General features: G+C 41.7%; 1 protein-coding gene across 11 annotated transcripts in view; it reads right to left on the bottom strand.

Moving 5' to 3' along the window:
- MAGI2 (membrane associated guanylate kinase, WW and PDZ domain containing 2) overlaps positions 1 to 22,040 on the bottom strand; it is a 2,464,469-nt gene that overhangs the window by 866,459 nt on the left and 1,575,970 nt on the right. For all 11 annotated transcript variants that reach the window (XM_085654042.1, XM_085654039.1, XM_085654033.1 and 8 more), the window contains one exon: positions 12,459 to 12,671. In XM_085654042.1, coding sequence (XP_085510168.1) covers positions 12,459 to 12,671 — 213 coding nt within the window. The remainder of the gene's footprint in view (positions 1 to 12,458; positions 12,672 to 22,040) is intronic.

The raw sequence follows: 22,040 nt of genomic DNA, 5'->3' as shown, positions 1-22,040 counted from the left end.
GAACTTTAGAATGGAACAATTTCAGCTGGTGCAAGACAAATGTTCACTATGATCCGGGCGAAGAAAGGTGTGGGGTCTGGACATAGAGACTACTATAATGGCTTCTGCAGCAAATCACTGTCATAACTTCCTTATCCCTACTCTCTACCTCATGTTATCATGCCAATCTTTTAGTATATCCCCCAGAAGTGAGCATCTGTGACCCACTGTATGTCAAGGGCAGATTGTTAAAATATTTTCCGCCATTATTGATCTACTAGCCCCCTCTAGTTGTGACTTTGTATGTATCAGTTCATAGTTTAAGGGCCCAATTCACAAAGGTAAAATGAGACGAAAGTCTAACTCTATGACTTTCAGTAATCACAAAGGGCATTTACTGCTCGTAAATGCCCTTTGTGAATACCCAATTCGTAAAGTTCAACTTCGTGCAGTCATAAAGGGAATTTATGAGTAGTAAATACCCTTTGAGAATACCAAAAGTGGTAAAGATAGACTTTCGTCTCAGTTTACCTACGTGAATCGGGCCGAAGATGTTTTCTCTCCTTCTTTTGATTCATCTTAGCCATATACCATTACGGATTATTTTTCCATAGTAGATTTGCATTTTGTTACCTTTCTTCACATTCACCTAATTCCCTCTATTACCATATTTCTGCTATTTTACATATTCCCCAGTAATCTCTTTCCCAAAAAGTATTTTACATTTTTGGTATTTTTTATTTACATAATATGCTGGTTTGCACTTTCTATGACAACCCCTTCAAAACATGGTCCATGGAAGCATAAAAGCAAACTTATGAACAATACGTACATATTCGAAATATACCAAACTGCCAATCAATGGCCCCATATATGCACTTCTATAAATTGTCAATACTAGTCAGAGTGTGTCAAGACACATGCCAATAACTATGGTGGGTTTGGAAACTAAGCAGTATTTTACTCTATCACATTATTGTAGGAAAGCCCATCTTTCTGCATGGCTCCTCTGTTCTTGACTGGCTGCTATATTTGTACCTCTAGACTTTGACTACTAACCTGACTCTTACTGCTTGTGTTCTAGCCCTAAAACATGGGGGTAAGGGACAAATATCAACGGGTTATCCCCTGGTAAAAGTGTTCATAATGTGCCAAAGTGGCATAGCCATCAAGAGCCATATTACACAATGCAGTGCATTTTTCTTGTTTGCGCCGGGCGCACCTTTTAAAATGAATCCATTGCCCTCAGGGCAGCCGTGAACTCGCTCTTCCCTGGAGTAGTGCATTCAAGTGAAATACAGAGCAGCTTGGAAGCAGCTGCTCCGTGTTTCAATATGCAGGCAGCAACCCGCCTGCACTCTCAAGAGGGGTGAGAGATCCCCTTGCTTTTGAGTGCAGTGAATGACTGCACCTGCCTGCAAGGGGATGTCTGGGGGGTCCATAGGACTCCTTACCTCCCTCCAGAGGGCTGCCATCAGAGGGCCCACTGCGAGTGCACCACCTTTTTGTGACACATGGGTGCAGAGGCAAAGAGATTCCCTTATTTGCATGGAGCTACGCCCTCATGTAAATGAGGGAACAACCTCTGATGATAGCACTGGCACTATATGTGTGCCAGCACTATCTGTTTTCCAGAAGGGGCTGCACAAGTGTCTGCAGCCCCTTCTGTAATACCTAATTGCCCTGTGGGTGTACAAAGCAGAAGCAAACGCCCGTTGCACCCTAGGGGCACTTTGTATAATACGGCCCCAGATGTCCATTGTGAGATGCAGAGCAGCTTTACACCACCAGCATGTGAGATTATAAAAAGTTAATACCAGAGGTGACAAGCAGTTTTGTGTATTGCAGGCTAAGCTGCAGTGCTGACACACAGCAGACTAAACTTGCATGCCTCGATAGTGACAGCACCCAAGATCCCCTACTACAAGGGCTCATGGCAGCTTTCCACTGACACAGACTGCATTACGTTTAAACATTATGTTTAAACCGCATATTTATGTATCTTGGTTTTGGGACCAGGGCATTTCATTTTTGCAACATTCTATCTACTACACAGTGGAATTCTAATCTATTGGTTATCGTAGATTACTAGTACAAATACCACTCATATAGTTTTTGAAACTTTGTTGAAGTCTGCTTTAACTGGGAATTACTAGATCAATTCAGGCAGGTAAAGCATCCAAGGAACCCCCTGAAATGACTGTAATTATCTTAACCCTGAGCCCCTAGCTCTGATTTTTAAAGATTTTGAGTATAGTTATAAAAAGCTTCTGCTAGTGATATAAGTGTCCCGTTGGGGGAGAAGCGGCAGTGGGTAATGTTTGACATCCATTATGCAACAAAGGCTTGGAATCCTCATTCAAATTCCAAAAATCATACCTAAGTGAAAAGGGCTTTGATGTTTCCTCTGTCACACTGGTTGATTGCTGCAATAGATGTGTGACCAGCTAGACAGAGTATCTCTTTGAAGTAAGAGAGGCAAATTATTAAAATCAGCAAGCTCTTAGGCTGAGAAAGATCAGAGAGTGGAGCAGACATTAGTCTCTCATTTACTATTTTAAAATAGTGCTTTCAGGAACAAGTTTAGCAATAAATGAAACTTAAGGTAAGAACCTCTTTCTCCCCCATGACCCTGCGCAACCTGAGGCCTAACCTTGCACAGCTCTGTTACAGTGCTTCTCAGCAACTCACCTATGGCCCTTTTTGCTGCCTCCACTTTAAGTCCCTTGGCACCTCCACTTCCTCCTCTGTTTCGCTGCTTGGCATTCTTCATTCTGAACTCACCATTGTCCTCTCCAGGACTCCTTTCCTAACAAGGCACTCTTTTGCCTCTACAGTAAAGCTCGCTCTCTGACAAAAGACCACATTGTTTTGGGATCTGATTCACCCCACTTCCGCTAACCCTTTCTTCATCACAGAATCCTCGCTCAACACCTTGTCTAACCCCAATAGGTCAATCACCTTACCTGATGACTATGAATTAATCAGACAAGCGAGAGCCCTTAAAATGGATGGAGATATTGCAAACCTACCCTGTGAAAGTCTTATCCTTTTCGTCCTCTCCACAGAACCCTACGACTGGCTGGCATACATCACCTTTAAACACTCCCCAGCTAACTTTCTTTCTCTGTACCCTTATTTACAGGACTCCTATGCCTAAGAAAGACTCCAGCCCCAGAAATCTGGACCTCTTGGCTGTCTATGCACTCCAGTTTAAGACTCTGGTTGTTTTAGGCGACTTTAGTCTGCACTTGGAAAACCTTTCAGATACTTACTCTCCCCTACTGCTGGATGACTTGTCCTCCTTAGACTTCCAAAAGCTGGCCTCCGATCCCACTCCCCTTGCTGGAAACACTCACTATCCTATTTTCTCAAATCTAAGTAGCATCACTATCCCCTCCCTTTATCAAGCATCTGATCAGATCATTCCCTTCTTTTACATTTCTTATCTCCATCTGCTCTACCAAAGGGTTGGCAGGTGTTTGGAGCAGCATCACATGACACAAGATGGAGGAGGCTCTAGCTTGAAAGTTACCCATACCAGATCTCCTTCTCCCCAATGCGATTAATGCCTTTATCAGCCAGATCAATCAATTGAGTCTATAGATCCACTTGAAAACTGCCCTTTTAGGACCTAGGAAACAGCTATTCTTAGAGAGCTCAAACGCTTCTATAAAACTCTTGAGTGTACTTGGAAGCATACTGTTAGAAATGGAGGTCTGTAGTTGGCAGAGGTAGATACCTTTGTCCAAATAGGGACCCTTGCTTCTAGTCAGGGTAAGGGGGATACACACTCTAGATAACCCCTGCTCACCCCCTTGGTAGCTTGGCAGGAGCAGACAGGCTTAACCGAAAGGCAATGTGTAAAGTATTGGTACCAACACTCACAGTAACACAGTGAAAACAACACCACAAATGGACACCACACCAGGTTAGGAAAATAAAGTATCTTTATCTAAACTTAACAAGACCAAAATGACAAAAAGTCAACATACACAGTTAAAAATATGACTTTCAAAAGGTTTCAAGAATGTGTACCATAGAAAACTATGGATGCATGACAAAAGTACACAAAGTACCTGAAGATGCGTCAAAATTCACAAGACCAAACAGCCGCAGAGAAAGGAAGCACTGGAAAACACATCAATGCGTCAGTTCCTGAGACCTTGGGGAGGTGATGCGACAGTTCTGCTGCATGCAGGAGTGATGCGTCATGTCCGGTCTGTAGGGGGAAGGGAGGCGTCAAAATCCTAGATGATTCTGGTCTGCAGGTGAGGCGTGGGAAAACGTGGTGCACAGGTACGATGCGTGACACACCAGAGGTGATGCGCTGCTCTGCCAGGCTTCGTGCCGTCCGATGTCGGTGATGGGGGCTGCACGGGGAGACTTCCTGTCACCCTGCGGGACTCAGCGAGGTTTCACGTCATCCGGGGTCGGTTCCGAGAGACTTTACACGGCTTTGCGATGCTTGGCGTCAGTTCTTGCAGAGATTAGCTGCAAAACCCACCTCTGAGGACCTGTAACTGGAAGGAGGCACCTCAGGCAAGGGTAGGACACACAGATGGTAGAGTCCAGCAGCACCAGCAGATTTGCAGGAAGTCCTTTGTGTCCCTGAGACTTCTTAACAGGAGGCAAGCACCCACAAGCCCTTGGAGTTCTCCTTCAAGCAGGGGACACAGCACACAGCAAAGTCCTTCTCCTTTCCTTGGCAGAAACAGCAAATGCAGGCCAACCCCACACAGACCACAGAAAAGGGGCAGTACTTCTCCTCAGTCTCTCCAGTTCTTCTCCTTGGCAAATGGTCCTCTTGAATTCCAGGAATGATCTAAAAGTCTGGGGTCTGGGCCCCTCTTTTTATACAGTAAATCTCTTTGTTCTCTTCTGGCCCAGGGCCCAGTCCAAACCAGTTCTGGGGGGCACTTTGCATGTGCACAACAACCTCCATTGTCAGTGTGAGCCCTAGCTCCAGAAACACCACAGGCGGACGGAGCCATCATTATTCAAGTCAGACACAGCCCTATTCAGGTGCAGGTGCTACTCCTCCCACCACTCCAAATGCAGATCAGGCCTATGAAGAATAGCACTGACTCATCCAGACTCTCTGGAGCCACTTCACATCCCCAGCCCCTGTCACTCCAAAGCCAGACAGTCAATACACAAACCAGCAGAGGCATACAGGATGGGTAAGCAAGAAAATACCTACTTTCTAAAAGTGGTATTTTCAAACACAGAATGTAAAAATCCCCTTTCCTAAAATATGCATCTTTAGATTCTGAATTCAGGCATACTAAACTTTAATTTCCTACCTTGTTACCACGGGTAGTTATGTTTATAAGATGTTTTACGCAAACTCCCCATTCTATCCTAGGGGAATAGATGGCCTTGCAATAGTAAAAAACAAAATTGGAAGTATTTCACTATCAGGACATGCAACACACGTCAGGGTATGTCCTACCTTTCACATACACTGCACCCTGCCCACAAGGGTACCTTTGGCCTACCTTAGGGGTGAATACCATGTAAGAAAATGGAAGGTTAGGGCCTGGCAACTGGATGCGCTTCTAAATTCTGACGAAGATATGTTTCTCCAGACCCCAAGTGCACTGCTACATGTATATATCAACCAATATAATACACTTTTAAATAAATCTCAACCAAAAATGACTTACAATGTATTTTTTTTGTATTTATCAATAATTATGAAAAAGTCTTCAATTTCCTGTGAACTAATACAGAGTCCACTCCTGGCTTTTCTAATAAACAACGGTAATTTTGAAAATAATAACAATTGACATTCTTCACTGTATCAACAAAATATTTTGAAAATTCGAAAGTTTGAAACAAACGCATCCATTGACCCAATACATTTCGGGATACACTCCCTTCCTAAGGGGCCGGAAATTTTCAACTGAACAAATAAGTAAACAAATATGTAAATCCTATCTAGATGGCTCATGCTTCATATTGCGCAATCGATAAATAATGAAGATCACAAGAACCTCATGCTGCAAAGGAGTCTAGGCTGTAACCGTGAGAAAAAAAAGGAAAACATGTATTGATATAAAAGTAACTGTTGGAAGTTAACTCATAAATGGCGAAAACTAGAAAGTGTACTTCCACCAACCAAAAAATCACCGCATGAAGAAACATGATGCTCACATAAGCTAAACAACTTAACAAGAAAAACACATGATACTGTGCTCCCAACGAACCTTAAAATCACTGCGTGAAAAAATATTCTGCTGATTGAGGCGAAACAACTTACTCAATGCGAAGAATCACCATGCCTCAATATCTATAGAACCAAAGGGTTAAGTATAATGCATAAATACGTCTTAAAATCTAGTGATGGTCAAAAAATAATACACTCTCTACATACAGAGCACACTCAAGCCTACCGGTTGTTTTCTTACTCCTCGTTCGCAGATATAGCAATGCACGATACCCGCTGTATTAAACGCTGCTCCAAGCCGTAATGGTAATACTACCACTAGAAACAAATGTAAAGCCTGTTGTTATCTCAAATAATGTTTTACTGAAAAAAGTGCTATAAACTAATAACATCTAATAATGCTAATTTCGGTTTGGAAATACCTAGCCAAATGATGGTAATTCAAATTCCAATTTAACAGAAAAATAGAATTTTGTATAACTTTTAAGGAAAATGTACTTTTAGAAAGTTACCTTTCCCCTGCCTGAAGTCACTGGAAGGCAATCTGAATTTTGATCTTTCACTTCTGCCAGCCAGTAATTAGCATTTGAGTAGGTGTGATCTTGCTCCAAGAACAGGGATAAAGATCTTGGGTGTGGGGAGGTATTAGTTGCGTCATTGACAAGATAGTCTGTGGACGGGGCCCAGGAACTTGATAAACTTCAATGAGACCTAGCCTGTCACAAACAGATATAGCTAACACACAGGCCTATGTCCTTCTTTTTTGTCGTCAACCAAACCTGTCCTGATCACAGTGGGGCTCTTGCTGACATCAGAGTGTCAAGTCCTGCTGAAGTGTCAAGATGTGCTTGAGCGTCTGATGGGGTTTTACATATCACACTTGAGGCACACTTCAAAGGGTGAGAGCCAGATGCCAAAACAATTCTTGTGTATCACCTGCCTGGTTGCTGATGAACCCTGCTTTGTTCTATCAGACTTCTGTCTCTGAGTTTTTTGGGAGTAGAGGGACTGTCTCAAACTGGATTTTGGTGCTAGATGGGGGGGCACTAGGATTACCATAGTACTCGACCCATACACTGCCCACCCTTAGAGCCATGAAATTGCCCAACGTGAGTAGGGTTAGCCTAAGAAATGGTTACTCCATTGGTTTGGTTGTGCCCTGGGGTTACTCCCTCCCACTAGCTCATGCCAGCCATAAATATTGCATCTCCAGGTACACACTTCAGAACACTTTGGGGACCTATGGAAGAACAGAAGATGACTGGACCTGCTGTTTGTGACCTGCGAAGAGCCCTGAAAGCTGAACCTGTTCCTCTTCTTGTACACAGGAGTGTGCACCAGGGGTCATAAGGCTGATCTCCTGTGTGTGGGACTGGACTCCCCACTTACTCCCCCAACCCCCAGAGCCCATGAAATTTCCCAACATGTGTAGGGTTAGCCTAAGGAATGGTTACCCCATCGGTTAGGTCGTGCCCAGGGGTTGCTCCCTCCCACTAGTTTGTGCCAGGTATAAATGTGGCATCTCCAGGTAGCCACTTTCAAACACTTTGGGGACCTATGGAAGAACAGAAGATGACTGGACCTGCTGTTTGTGACCGGAGAAGAGTCATGAAGACTCAACCTGCTCTTCTTCTTGTACTCAGGAGTGAACACAAGGGGCCACAAGGCTGACCTCCAGTTAAAGCCACAGTGACACAACAAGCTTCAAGAGTCCTTTTCCTCTAACTGCCCTAATGACCAGTGCCAACTGGACCTAGATTGGAATCCCCTGTGTGTCTCTGACTGCCATCCTGTGAGTTCTTACGTGCCCCCCGAGGTCCAGGGGAGCTCCAGAAGTGCACTGTTGTGGTGGATTGAGAGTCAAAGACCTATAGTCAGAAGGTGAAATCTTTGACCAGGATGAACCTAGTTAGTGTATCGGACCCATGCTCCATCGTGGCAAGTGTAAAATTGCACCTAGGTCCTGTTCTACTGAGATCCTTGACTTTCATTGGCACTTTGTGCTTCTTGATGCTAATACTACCTAAAACCTTTTTACAAATCATATCTCTGGTTTGCCTTATTGGATTTTTGTCATTTTAGTGTCAGTTTGTGTATTAACTTTTGCTCTGTATAACTAACTCGTTTGGGGATTTTGATTGTTTTGCATTTTCAAGTTTATTACAATTTTAGTACTGCATAAATACTTTACATATTGCCTCTAGGTTATGCCTGTCTGCCCTGTCCCATGGCAACCAGGGAGCTTAGCTCATGTTAATTTAGCGACTTTAGTGGTCCACCTTGACAAGGATTGTGATTATTATTTGAGGTGGGTACTCACTTCCCTCAGCTAATATTCCTAATTTCTTATAGTCCCTGATCCTTATAGATCTATCAGCGACCTTCAATATGGTATCTCATGCAACTCTCCTTCGATGTCTTCATGAATGTGGGGTGTGCCTTGATGCTTTGGCTAACATCATCAGATCCTTCGTATTGGATATATTCTCACCCAGCTTGATATCTTCTCCTCAGACAATATTAACCTCACATAATCCAGTTTCTCACTTGAACGCTGCAGGTAGAAAATTGGATGTGCATGTATTGTTTAGACTTACATAGTGCCAAAACAGAGATGATGCTGTTTGGAACGGCTACAACCCGGTGTTCTGATGTTCTGTCGCCACAAGAAGTTGGTGAAACCTTTCAACCTTTCCAACTCCTTAAGAAAACTTGAAATCATTCTAGATTCTAACTTGGCCAGAGTGCTCTGCTCGAGGCTAGGCCATACAATTGCTCTTTGTTGCTGCATTTTCAACCATGAGTGGGTGTTGCAAGATTCCTTGCAACTTCTGTTTACATCCATCACTCATCTCATCTTTCCCTACCTGCGGCTTTTTCTGATTCTGCCATGAACCAGACCTTGATTTCAATTTTTGGATACCGTCTTAGAACCAATGAATTTGTCACATTCCAATATATCTGGTGTTCTGCCTGTGTCAGGCCATACTGTTCTAGGATGACATTCTTTATTGTTCATCTACTTATGATGATCATTTTTGCATATGTAGAACAAAAAGAGAGGCTAGACAGCCTTCTTCCTGGTTCCCAGCCTAGCTATAAGTATGTATGAATTTCAGACAGTCATGCTTCTATTAAATATGACTAAACCATTGTGAAGTACATGGTTCAATATAACAAAGATCATGAATCAGATCAAAAGTTTAGTACTAATGAAGAATGATTTGTAAATTCAGTACATATTTAAAAAATAAATACGTTTTAAGTTCCTAGAAGTAAAAATGTATACACACATATTTATAAATTGAAGTTTTACAATGTGCCTGGAGGCTGCTTTCTTTTGAATATTCAAAAAACCTTGTGTATGGTAAATGAAAAATAATAAACAGGCTTAACATAAATCAAGTGAAGATTGTAGTGGAAGTCTTTGGTGTCTTCCATCCAGTCCATCCACAAACAGGTGGTCTGATGGTCGCAGGAACAAGGTGACACCTATCAGCCTACCAACTCTGCAAGATACCTCAGAATGCTTTTTGACTCAAACTTGTCCAGAGTGTTAAGGTTACCTAGGTTGCAGCCTCCTGCTTCAGTATCCTGTGGACTCTGGGCAATACGTTTCCTTGGCTCGCTGAAGATCCAACTGCTCATCACAAGGCATCTTGATTGTGGCAATGTCCTATACATCAGCATCTCCTCCCACCTCATCAAAAGACTCCATATTATGCGAAACGTGGTGCCCACTTAGTTCTCAATGTCTCCTCTCGCCACTTCAGTGTTCTGGACTTCAATAACTCGCCAATAGAATTTCTTTTACTCCGACTACCCGCACCTGGCACGCAACTTACAGAGGCATGGTTCTTGTCCCACGCAGCAACTAACCATGTCAGTCAGTTGCTCGTTCTTTTTCTGTGCCACCTCTTACTTGAACCGCCTGCCCCATCCCTGAGCCTAATACATTACTTTGCCAGCTTCAAAACCAACTCAAAACCTGTTTTTCAAGAATTTGTTGCGCAGCTTCTGGTAGTAGAGTTCTCAGATCTGCATTTTGATACCTCTTTTGGAGTGAGTTAGTGTCTTACAAATATACTTCACATAATGTATAATGATAGGTGTAGCGATGTACACCAACTACTGCTGCGCTACGCCTATATACTGGGCTCCCATCAACAGAGTATCAGAGTACCAATTGGAGACAAGAAATCAGTATAAGGAGACTGGTGTTGGGGTCTATTGCAGTCTGTGTGAGATAGGATTGAAAATGGTATCTGCACTCCTCTGTATCTTGGACTGAGATAGAATGGCCTGAGGGTCAGGGAAGCTGGGTCCATGCACCCCGCAAACACCAACTTGTTACCCAAAACAGATCCAGGCAAGCCACCAGTGTGCCCTTTTCCTTCTGAGGGTGTGAACGAAGATGGAAGGGCCATTGGGAAATCAGCAGGTGCAACTGAAACTGGACTTTTTGCTGTAGTCATAGAAAGTGTCATTGTAGAGTATTTCTCCCGGACTGCTACATACACCTTCAGTGTTCCTAAATGGTTGAGAACGATTGGGACATCCAAGAAGAAGATATTCAACATTTTGTAAAGTTGAGACATTTAATTTATTCAATTCTTGAGGGCCAGTGAAAGGTGTCAAGCCTACCCAAAAAAAGACAGAACTTCAGCAGTCATTAGGGCAAATAAAATGCAATCTAGAAAACACAATTTCCCTATACTAGTTGTCAACAGAATGCGAATAATCTACTTTGTTGTGTTCCAATATATGCAATCAAATCAATCACATCTACTTGAGCTATGTAGTCAGATGAGGCGATTATTTGGTGAGATAGACATAAACCATATGCTGCCACCTGGAGATGGCACCAGATTACTACAAATGGCCTCAATTTCTTACTAACTTTTATTTTACCTATATAGCTGAAAATCCTCGCAGTTCTACACGTAGGAAAAGTAGTTTTGTATTTTATATCTTCATTTAAGTTACTTTTGCTACTATAATCCCACTACATGATGAATATAAGCCATTATAAAGGAATTATTGAAGGAAATTCACACTATGATTGATATGAGGATGGAAATATCATACATTTAAAGAAATATCAAAGGGGAAATCCTGCATGCATAACTTTTAAAACTTCGTTAATTATAGGTAAGCAATGGTTTCATGAAGCCTTACAGTCGCCTCTGAGTAAATCAGGTCATAAAGTTTAAGCCGGGACAATTTTTCAATGCTTACTTCTCACACCATTACTTTCAGTGATCATTCGGATCTACACTAAAGATTGTGCACAATGCTTGGCTCAAACTTAAATACACAGATCAGCATGGTTCTAGGCCGAAGACGTACATTGTGGTGTTAAAGCTCTGTGTTAGCACTGCAGAGGGATCCTGCAGGAGGCATGTCATAAATTACCTGTGCGACTCAAAGCCGACATATGTGAACTCCGTCCCACATCAGGAACTTCAATGTCACATGCAAGCCCACTCCTGTGAGAGGTTTGGGACTTGGCAGCTGCTTAATGCAGTTCAAAAGGATTCAGTCCTTTTTCTGCCAACCCTGTCAGCTCGTGCAATGCATGCCCCTATGCCTGGGACCGCTGGCTGCGACCCTCCACTCATGGAGGCAGGTCTTGTGCCCCAAAATATACCCTTACCCTGATTCTATGGAACTGTGAACTGCAAGGAAAGAGCTGCTACCAGCCAAGCACCATTGGCTCTTCTACCTGACTGGTGATGTTGCCATTAACATTTGGATCTACTCCCTATAGCTTTCTGGTTCCCGCCTTGCCTTATCTCCTAGCAGATACACCAAGGAATGGCCTCAGGCTCCCAAGCCACTCAGGATTAAGGGCCAGTGTTCAATGAGGAAGAAACCATGGGAATGTTCTAACATAAACATTGCCATCCAGTCAGCCGAGGAGTAGTGGTTAACTCAGGAGAGCATGTAGCCTAATGGATAGAGCGATCGCCCTCAAAATTGAATTAGCAAAGACAACATGAAAATGTGTAAATTCGAAACAATTTTGTAGATTCTTAGAAAGAGAAACAAATATATCTAGCTCCAAATATATTCTGACTGGTGGAAGGATTTTAACAATTTCTAATATATTGGACTTCAACATTTATTTCAAATAATTGCATGAGGGTTTTTATTTCCCAAGGAACATGCTCTCGGCGACAGCCCTCAGCCAAAAGTGGCCTACAATCAGGCCCAGATCACACTATATTGTGTATGTTATTTTTGCAAAAGTAAAGCAGTGCATTGGTCTGCAGCATGCCTGCCATTACTTCCTCATCCTACTGACCTGGCGTGATTACCATGCCATTGCCATTCGCCACTGGCCTCTCCTCCTCGTCCTCCTCAGGAGGCTCGATGCCGGCCCTCTCCATATTGCTGACAGACTTATTGCGTTTTCGTTTCCCTTCCGCACTGGGGCCGGATCCTGCGAACAGCTGGTCAGTTACATTCAACAGCGTGGGGGGTTCGGCTGGAGGCTTTGGGGTGCCGTAGTAGTTATCTGTAAACAAAGTAAAGGTTACAGTTTAAATGAGGTACCTGGAGAATCCAGCTAAAGTTAATCCACTTTGCAATATTGGAAACATGATGTTTGACAGTGGTTAACCTTCACCTTACAGAGAAGTGGAAAGGGTGACCTTACCCTAATGCTGCTTGCTCGGTGACGGCCCAATCTCTAAAGTGCCCTAACACTTTATCCTCCCCAATATAATCCTCAGCACCAGTCGGTTTACTCCACATAACTGACCCCTACCATGTAAACCTCATAGAGTGCATATGTCACTAACTCTGTGGCTAGTAGCATCATGCTATACACTCTCCAAATCTGCAAGAAGATGGTAGAAAAAACAATTTGGAAAACATAGAATATATCAATTAAAGTGTCTAAACACTATTGGATTAAGCTATCTTTGACAGACACAACAATTCATGAACAAAAGAAACATCTGTACTTTTTATATTTCCCTGTTCTTGCATAGTACAGAAAGGGCAAAAAGTAACATGTAAAATTGTTATATTCCCGAGTTAGGCCATTGTAGCGAGCCCTTACATTGTCCTAGAAAATAACATTTTAGCTGTGACTTTTTGCACACATTTGCGTGCACGACAATATTGGATTACTTTTTACTACTTTGTTTATACCTTCAGTTTTGCACAACATTATCCCGAAAGCCTGAACATCATGTACTAGGCCACTCTATGCACTAGGTACAAAAGTCGTTCTCTCTCCATTCACGGGGTGACATCGCTATCTACATATCCATGACATCACTGATCTAGCACGCACCTCGCAAAAGCTGCCTTTCATTATAAATAATAGCATTCCAATGGATTGGTAAAGGAGGCACTTCTGCTGACACTGAAGGTCCCTGCATGCTGAGAAATCACCACACACCGGTCTGACATTCCGTGAGGGGTGTCCAACTCGATACCAAGACAGAGTCCTTCACTCTCTCCCATCAAGTAATGGGGTTGGATTGTCCCTAGGGGGGATTCTTGCCTCTACACCAACACACACTCTAGGTACACTTAGAGTAGGGTCTGCATCGTACGAGTACGATAGATTACCATATTACATAAATGCCTACATATATTCATTGCTTCAGCACCATGGTAGAAATGTATCTACTGTTCATTCTTTTGGTGCTTGAAATCTCCTTTATTTGCTTCTGTCTCCTAATCATTGCAGCACACTTATTTTATGCAAGATTAACGTTGGTTGAATAAATATTATTGAAAACGTCCCACTGTGTATTCTCCGAGAATAAGTGAGCACGAGTGACTGAGTAAAAGGTTATGTACTGTTTCCAAGATTCCTGAAGAAACAGTGGCTGCCAGAAACTGTTTGCTCCATGGTAAGTTAGGGGGGCTTACAGTGGCACTGTCAGCTAGCTGGTCTATAGGCCCACATATCCTGTAGGAGTGTCCATAATCAGTCTAGGCACCAAGCCTTTAGTTTATGTTGTCCAAACAATGCGCAGATCCTACGGATCAGTAGGAACTACACAACAAAATCGCTCAGGCATGCAAGTTCTCTGTTCACTGGGTCGAATCATATCCTTAAACTATTCTGAGATAAAATAAAAGGTAATAGGAAAATAGGTGCCTTGTGGTGATATTTTTTAAGGCCAGCTCAGAAGGGCGAGGAGTCATTGGGATTCAAGGATGTCAATGCCCAAAGTAGCATAAATTACATTGTGCATTCTACAATCATCCAATGAAGTGGTGTCATTAGAAATGACGTCACATGGCCTTTGACTCAGATGACATCACACTAATTGACACTGCAACATTTGACCCTGGCAACATCACAGATGTTTCTGTCACTGAATTGAGTTAAACAGCTGTTAAATGCAGGATTATTTAACATATCAAAAGAACCTTTTAAGTATTTGTGTCTCACCAGAGCCTCTCAGGGACTCATTAAGAGAGCCCTGGAGGACAGGATTTTATTTCTGTACACCCAAAGTTAACAAAACCATAGGTGCTGTTAATTCTGGGGGAGTGGAATTAACGTGGAATTAGGTATAGGTCATGAGAATTACCCTGAGTAATGAGGAATTACAGGAGGTATCAGTGATTCAGGGTTCATTTTCACCACTAATTCCACATTTTCCTGTGGACTCTCACCCTGAGATTTAGGCTCCTGAATGCAGCTGAAATCTCCAGGTGAACGTGATCGGATCTTCAGTGTTTCTGTATACCTCATGATTCCAATAAAATTCAGGAACTCCTGGTACTGACCTCATCGAATTTGAAGGGGCTCCCAATGAGGCCGTCAGTGTTTGTACCACAGCTCATATTTACATCTACAATTTAGGGCCTCATTACGATGTCGAACGGAAAGCCTCAGCCCGACAGTTGGAATTTTCTAGACCACGTCGGAACCCTTCCGACCGACTCGGTCGGATTACAACCTGCCTGACCGATTATGATGTTTGCTGTCAGTAAGTGGCTGTCAGAGTACCCGTGTCAGTCGGAACCGCATCGGGCACCTCTACGAACAGCGTTTCCAACCGACCGATTACGATGTTGATTTCCAACAGCCTTTCTGAGTCAGCCTGTCTGACACAAAAAGGCTGTCGGAAAGTGACTTTGGGGGCCCCTAGCAGGGCCCCCTCATCATATGGCCTCCGGTTGGGGGCCATGGGTTACCGAAGGGGCTCCCCTGTAAAACCCTGCACTTTGTGACAGGTACCGTGGGGTGCCTGCGCCAGGGTGCAGGTTTTTACACCCCCCATTTCCCCATAGAAGCCTGAGCTGTCGGGCGGAACATGGGCTTCTATAGGGAACAATGGGGCTCCGATCGAACAGTGTTCAGTTGCATTGTAATCGGTCAGGTGGAATTGCCGACCGGGAGTCTGTCAATTTCCAAATCCGAGACGTTGAGGGGCGGAAAGTTTCCACCCGACATCGTAATGAGGCCCTGTGTGTGCATGTACATTGCATCTTGTGGGACAAACATGAAGGAAACTTCATAGCTTGATAGCTTGTAGACCTCCAGGGATCCTTCATTCCAAAAGTAAAAATCTAAAGATTGGCAGCTATTCAGATTTAAGAGAGAATCCTGTCCAAATCTTCATTTTAGGCACAATGAGGATGTTTACTTTCCACCTCCTGAACTACCTTCACTCCAATGAAAGTTAGTGGATAAGTAAACTCTCTGTCCCTGCCTGAATGCAATTTTATTAGGTGGAACCTAATTCTGGGCATGATAAAGGTATTTTTATGTATTTTCCTACTAACAGGACACATTTTAACTTGCGACTCTAAAAATCTCAAATCTGACTAATGTTTGCTAGTGTTATGGCACAACCTAACATTTCCTCTCCAATTAAATAGGAGACACCTTTGACATCAGACTGTGTAATTGTGGTCTATATAGGGTTGTCACAATAGTAGCTAAGGCTGGTCAAAGTGTCTTAGAGTGTGTATTCATGCGTGAATCCCAATTATTAGGTATGCATATGTTGTGTACTTTCTGTTTTTCTAATGCTTATGCAGAGCAGATATTTTTTGCCCGCAGGAGACTTTTTCAACAAGAAAATATCCTGTGGGAACAAAGAAACTGGATGTGTGACATGGCATCGCGTGTTTCACATGCAACAATAAGCACATTACTATAGAAACTGCATGAACAATATATTGCAGTGATATCTTGCATGCTTTTTATAAATAGGCACCAAAGTTGCATACAGTTTTCACACAGATGATCACACAAGAGAAATTCATGCGGTACTCTTAATTCTCACAAGGTTTATTCATACAATGCACTGAATAATTTTGCAGTTTTGACCACCCCTATCGCTGTCACCAAAGGACTCAAGGTGACAGCCAGTGGACAAAGAGCCGATGAGTCACACACAACAAAGATCCGCATCGCTGTGCTCCAGAAATATAGCTTGAAACATAACCCGCCATCTTTGTTTTGCAGTAAAAAATAAAACTCAAAGTGAAGCCCCCTCTGATGTGCAATCTCAATCTTAGTCACTTTTGAGAACCGCCGTTGCCCACATGTCTCAAACAAGATAAGCATCAAGGGGGGCAATGACCTCATGCTTTCTTCCTACTTTCATCATATGAAACAAATCGGAATAAACCCATAGTTTCAGATGGCCAAGCTTCAATCTAAAAAGTTGCTGCTACTCCCTTTTTCCGAGATGCTTTCAAGCGACTCTTATTCCCTTCCGAGCCATAGAGCGTGTGATCTACACCACAATACAGTCTCTTGAATTTGTTTGGCGTGTCACTGAGCAAACTCCCAGGACTCCTGACTTGCAGCTAGAAATTTCTTCACAACATCTCATAATTGACAAATTGTTAAATCCAACTCAATAACTCAATACCTGAGGCTGCAACATCGATTTACACCTCAACATGTGTTGTAACACAAATGGAACAGCCAAACAACATTGTTTAAACCACAGTTGTTTTCCTACAAGTTTCAAAATGTGAAGCAACAGTTACAATAAATTCCTGTACTGACCTCATTAAACACCCATCAAGAAAAAAGCAGTAGATTGATTTCAAAAGATCCTGAACACAGCAGAATAAAGACACAGACCACGCGCACGCAATATTCTGAGACCCAAATTGGCTACATTTCAGAAAAACTATCACATGAAATACTCATTATTGTCCAACCGTCCTATCTCAATGTGTCTACATTCAATGCCCAGAAGACAATCACAAAGCTGAGTTCTGACAACAAGAACCTACTGATAAACTATGGATTCAATCAAATCTATCACAGCAGAAAAACTAGTCTCAGTGTCGTAGACTCACATGTATTACTCAGGGACGGACATCAGATCAACCAATCAATACATCTAGAACAAATCTCAAAGCACCAACTTTGGTCAGTACTGCTCCATTCAAGGTTTTGATCAGCCCTAGTACAGACATGCAGTACTCACCTACAATTGGTGGTTTTAAGCAAATCACAAAATCATTACAAATTCAAATCAATGCTAACATTAATTGAGGAGCAGGAATTGGGTAGTTTTTCACTGCGATCATTTTATGCGCAGTGTGAATCAGTATTGAATTTGATCTGATGGCCAAAGCCTTAAAAAAGAAACCAGGATGAGCAATATGTTTACTAGATATAATGATGCAGCAATTCCGAATGAATCAGAGGCAAATGCAGTATTGTTGCCAATATCTAAATAGCTGTGAGCAGTGTCATAAGAGACACAGTAATACAATCTACTCTAGATTTAACTGGAATATTTCGGAGATCTAAATTGCTTTAGTTGAGCTGATGTGAATCAAAGCTGATGACAGGCCGCAAATGCAATTTTTAATGGGATTTGGTACGAAGCATTTTTAAATTCAGTTTAAAGTGCTTCAATTACTTTTCTGCAAATGTAAATAGTACCTTCATGTTTCAAAAGCAATTTCTTTCGTATGTCAGTGATATTTAATAATCGGTGCATTAGGTATTTGACTCACTTCCAATTGTATCCTGGTGTTCTCAGCAGATTTAATGTCAAGAAACAAAAGCCACAGCTGAGTTTATCAAAAGATGGTCACCAAATGTGTGAAGAAAGTGACATGATAATAATAAATGATAGTAAGAATTATAATAATAAGGCTTTTTTATAGAGTGTTTCTTATTACATTCCGTGTTTACTAAGCACGATAAATAACGTGTTACTATGACTCCGATTTCAATTTATCAACCTTGGAAGGAAGAAAGGCTGAGTGGTGTTGCTTGGAATGAAACTTGTGACTGAACAGCAGATATCAGCGGTCAGCGTTTAGCTCACTGAATCATCTTCCTGCTATTTTTTCAAAACATGTATGTAAACATTATTTATTGCAGTAGAAAGTATGATGAAAATTCAAAATCATATTTTTCCAACCCCATGCCTGTGAGCTAAATGCAAATCAGAGTACACTTTTGCATGGTTATAAGAACAGATGCATGTCATAGAAGTCCATGGATACTATATACCTGAGCATGTTACGTGTAAAATGTAATTTATGCACTCATGGGTATATGTGTTTATGAATAAGGTAGATGTGTGTAAGCAAGACCATATGAATGCTTAAATAAACATGTTGTAATCTGCCAGAGTTTCATGAATCTGTCCTTTTGTGTTTATTTACCTTTTAGAAATCAGCTTGTGTTTGACCCAAAGAAGTTAGGATTGCGATTAATGTTAGGAATAAACTAGTATAATTTCAATATGAAAACGATTTAGAATTTAGCCTTCTATGTATGTTCCGAGGTGGATGAACGGATCAAACCCACATTATTCCTGAAGAGTCAGCCAACAGCCCCGTTCAATGCCAGGTGCCAACTTCATTGCTGAATGCCAGGGTTGCTGAATACCAAGGCTGCCTAGTGTTGATTCCACCTTATGCCTGTCTTCCACTAGCCTATACTTCTTGTCTCTATATCTCACATTCGCGCTTTGTCACCGTTGTCCTATATTTCTCTTCCTCCTCCGTTTTGCCCTTTTCTGCCTTTATCTCTCTTGCTCCTGGTCAAACTGCCCACTGATAAATTAAACGCTTGGATACATCCCATAGAAGACTGAAATCATCAAGAATGAGTACTGAGCAAACACATTAAAATGAAAAAACGTTAATACTTTTATTACTGGATGCAAAACAAATTCCTTTTTATCACAGTGTCTGATTTATTTAAACAAAAATCCATCCGGTCATATTCTTTGGTGACCTTTGTCAGAACAGAAGGCCAAGGGGGGACATGAAAATCTCTGTTTTTTCTACACATTTTCAAAATGTCCGAATCCTATCAACCCACCCTCTTCTCAGAAACTAGAAGTTTGATTACCAATAATTGTTAATATAGACAAAAGACAACCCTAAATCTGAAAAGTTGTGACAAACTAGAAAACATTCTAATAATTTTTTCAATAATTTGCAATACAAATCTTCTTTTGAGATCAGTATAATTTTAAATTATATCATCATGGCCCACTTCATGGAATTCAGATAAACTTCAAAGCAGCTTTGTCCAAAGCCTTTCACGTACACCATAAAAAACACATTTGAGGAGCTCTCATCAGCATTCCACTACCTACAGCTTAATTAAGTGCTATAAGATTAAAAGCTAATAAGCAGCCTCTTATGAACCTGCTCCATAATTCATGTATACAAGTTGGTAGGAAATTCGCCACATGATTTGACAAAACATTAGCTAAAAAAAATTGTCTGAATAGGGGGATTTCAGAAAGTAGTGTTTCAGGATCTACAGGGAAGTACATCAAATCAACAGCTTTTAGGATCTTAACAACAACTTTCCACCTTTTTCTTAAATAAATAAAAGATGAGAGCTGGAAGCCGTGTTTGTATTTCAGCAACGAGTTACTTTGCTTGAAAAACTAGCTGCCATTAACTGTGAAAAAAATGAAAACCTCTATAGTGCAAGGCAATCTCTAACCATCCCAACCTCTGCTAAATGCTCAATGTAGGGAAGCTGGTATTCGGAAAATTGTTTTTTCAAAACATCCCCCACAAGTATATATCTTTACAATTCTGTTTCTAGAGACTTTCTTGGTACACTCTGATTATAGAGGACTCTGGGGTGGAAATTTTCTAATTTAATTTAAAAGTGAATGCCTTGCAGAGTTTCTGCATAAAATTGATCCTTCTTCGTGGTACAACCCCTTCTAAATTTAAACAGAAAGTTGTTGGTACTTGGTATTTATGTATAAACGTATATGCTTGTCAAAATGAAATAGGTAATCTTTTAACACAGTTATGTCTAGCAGAAAAGGATTTGATCTACTTCTGCACTTGCTGAAATACTACAGCAACTCTTGTTAATCTAACAACCTGATTTCACTGGGTCAAGGTTTGAGTGACCTTTCACTCATTCTTTGACCTTTCGTGGTATTAAGGTAGTGCAGTTTTAGGTCCTTGCTATTAAGAAGAAGGGCAGCTACACTCTAACTCAAGCAAAATAATATGTTACTGTCGAAGAAAGGATCACGTTTTATATTCGAATTTAATTTTATCCTGTGAAGATGTGGTTGATAATCACACTTCCATTTTCTTAGTTTGTTGTGTTTTATTGGATACCATTCAAGCACCATCCTACTAGGTTGTCTGTCTCCATTGCTTGTAAAGATAACACTGTAGAAAGAAGACACCAGGGAGCCAATAGTCTTACATTTCGGTGATGTGTTCAACTCATTAATGTTTATGAAAATGTGTTTAAAACTCATTGTCCCCGATTCCTTAAATGATTTTTGTGTTCCCAGCACTAGACGGCTGTATTTTCAAGTACACCCCACAATGCCTGGTAGTGACAGGTGAGGTCTCCCCGTTTGCAGGACATACTAACTGAGGCAACTCTCCACCTGTTTCCATTGGTGCACATTAGCAAGATTAGTCTCGATTGGGTGGGTGCAAGCACCATGCACATGATGCCTCTATTGCAGACGCCAGCGTCTAAGATCAAATAATTATTATGTACTTCATATTTTCCTAACATAATACAATGAATAGAAAGTATTCTTTTTTCCATCAAAATCACTGGAAGTTGAATAAAACATTACGTAAAATAAATAATGAAGAATCAAATTAATTATGTGGTTTAAGCAGAAAAGTTTATTCTGGAAGTCATCGCCTGTTGGGAAGTGGGTTATTGGTTGAGGAGAGTGCAACCCTACTCAACCCTACTCAAGCAGCAACCACAATCTCTGTCAGGGTGAAACACAAGCAAACACCAAATTAACCTGTGCTTAACTCGCCAGTAGTCTGGCTCAAAAGCAGTCATGATTAACTTAGAGGCAAAGTATAAAGTATTTATTCAGCACTTCAAACAGTAATAAAGTGGAAAAACAACACAAGAAAAATCCCACACCAATTTAGAAAAATAGAGTAAAATGTAATACATTAGTTGACAGCCTAAGTAAACCTGGAGATATGCAACTTAAAATGTAATAGTGAAAATAATGCATAGAAGCAAAAAGTGCCAACTTTGGTTATCTAGCTGTGCTGGACTGGGACAAAATCACAAATTCAGACCGACTGCAATGGAGCATGGGGCAGATACAGGGTCCAAGTGAGTTCCACTTAATAGCATACCTCAAATCCCGGTTTGTGGAGTGTTGCGAGATCCCGCGTCAAGGATGTTTCATGCAGCCTCGGCTCAGAAGAAGCAGCGGAGCTGTGATGAAGAGTTCTGTGTCATCATCAAGTATGCCGTCGATGAGGGGCTTGCGATGGGAAGTTCTGCATTGAAGCTGCATCATGCACCGCCGGTCCTGACAAAGCTGCAGGGCTGCTACGTGAAGTCCTGTTTTGCCAATGATGATGTCTTTGACGAGGGGCTTGTGATGCAAAGTCCTATGTTGTGGATGCATCACACAGTGGCAATTCGAAGGAG

This window comes from Triturus cristatus, chromosome 4_1 (assembly GCF_964204655.1).
Source record: "Triturus cristatus chromosome 4_1, aTriCri1.1, whole genome shotgun sequence".
In the NCBI taxonomy this organism is placed as follows: Eukaryota; Metazoa; Chordata; class Amphibia; order Caudata; family Salamandridae; genus Triturus; species Triturus cristatus.
The sequence above is the reverse complement of the archived record's forward strand: the minus strand, read 5'-3'. Positions and strand labels throughout refer to the sequence as shown.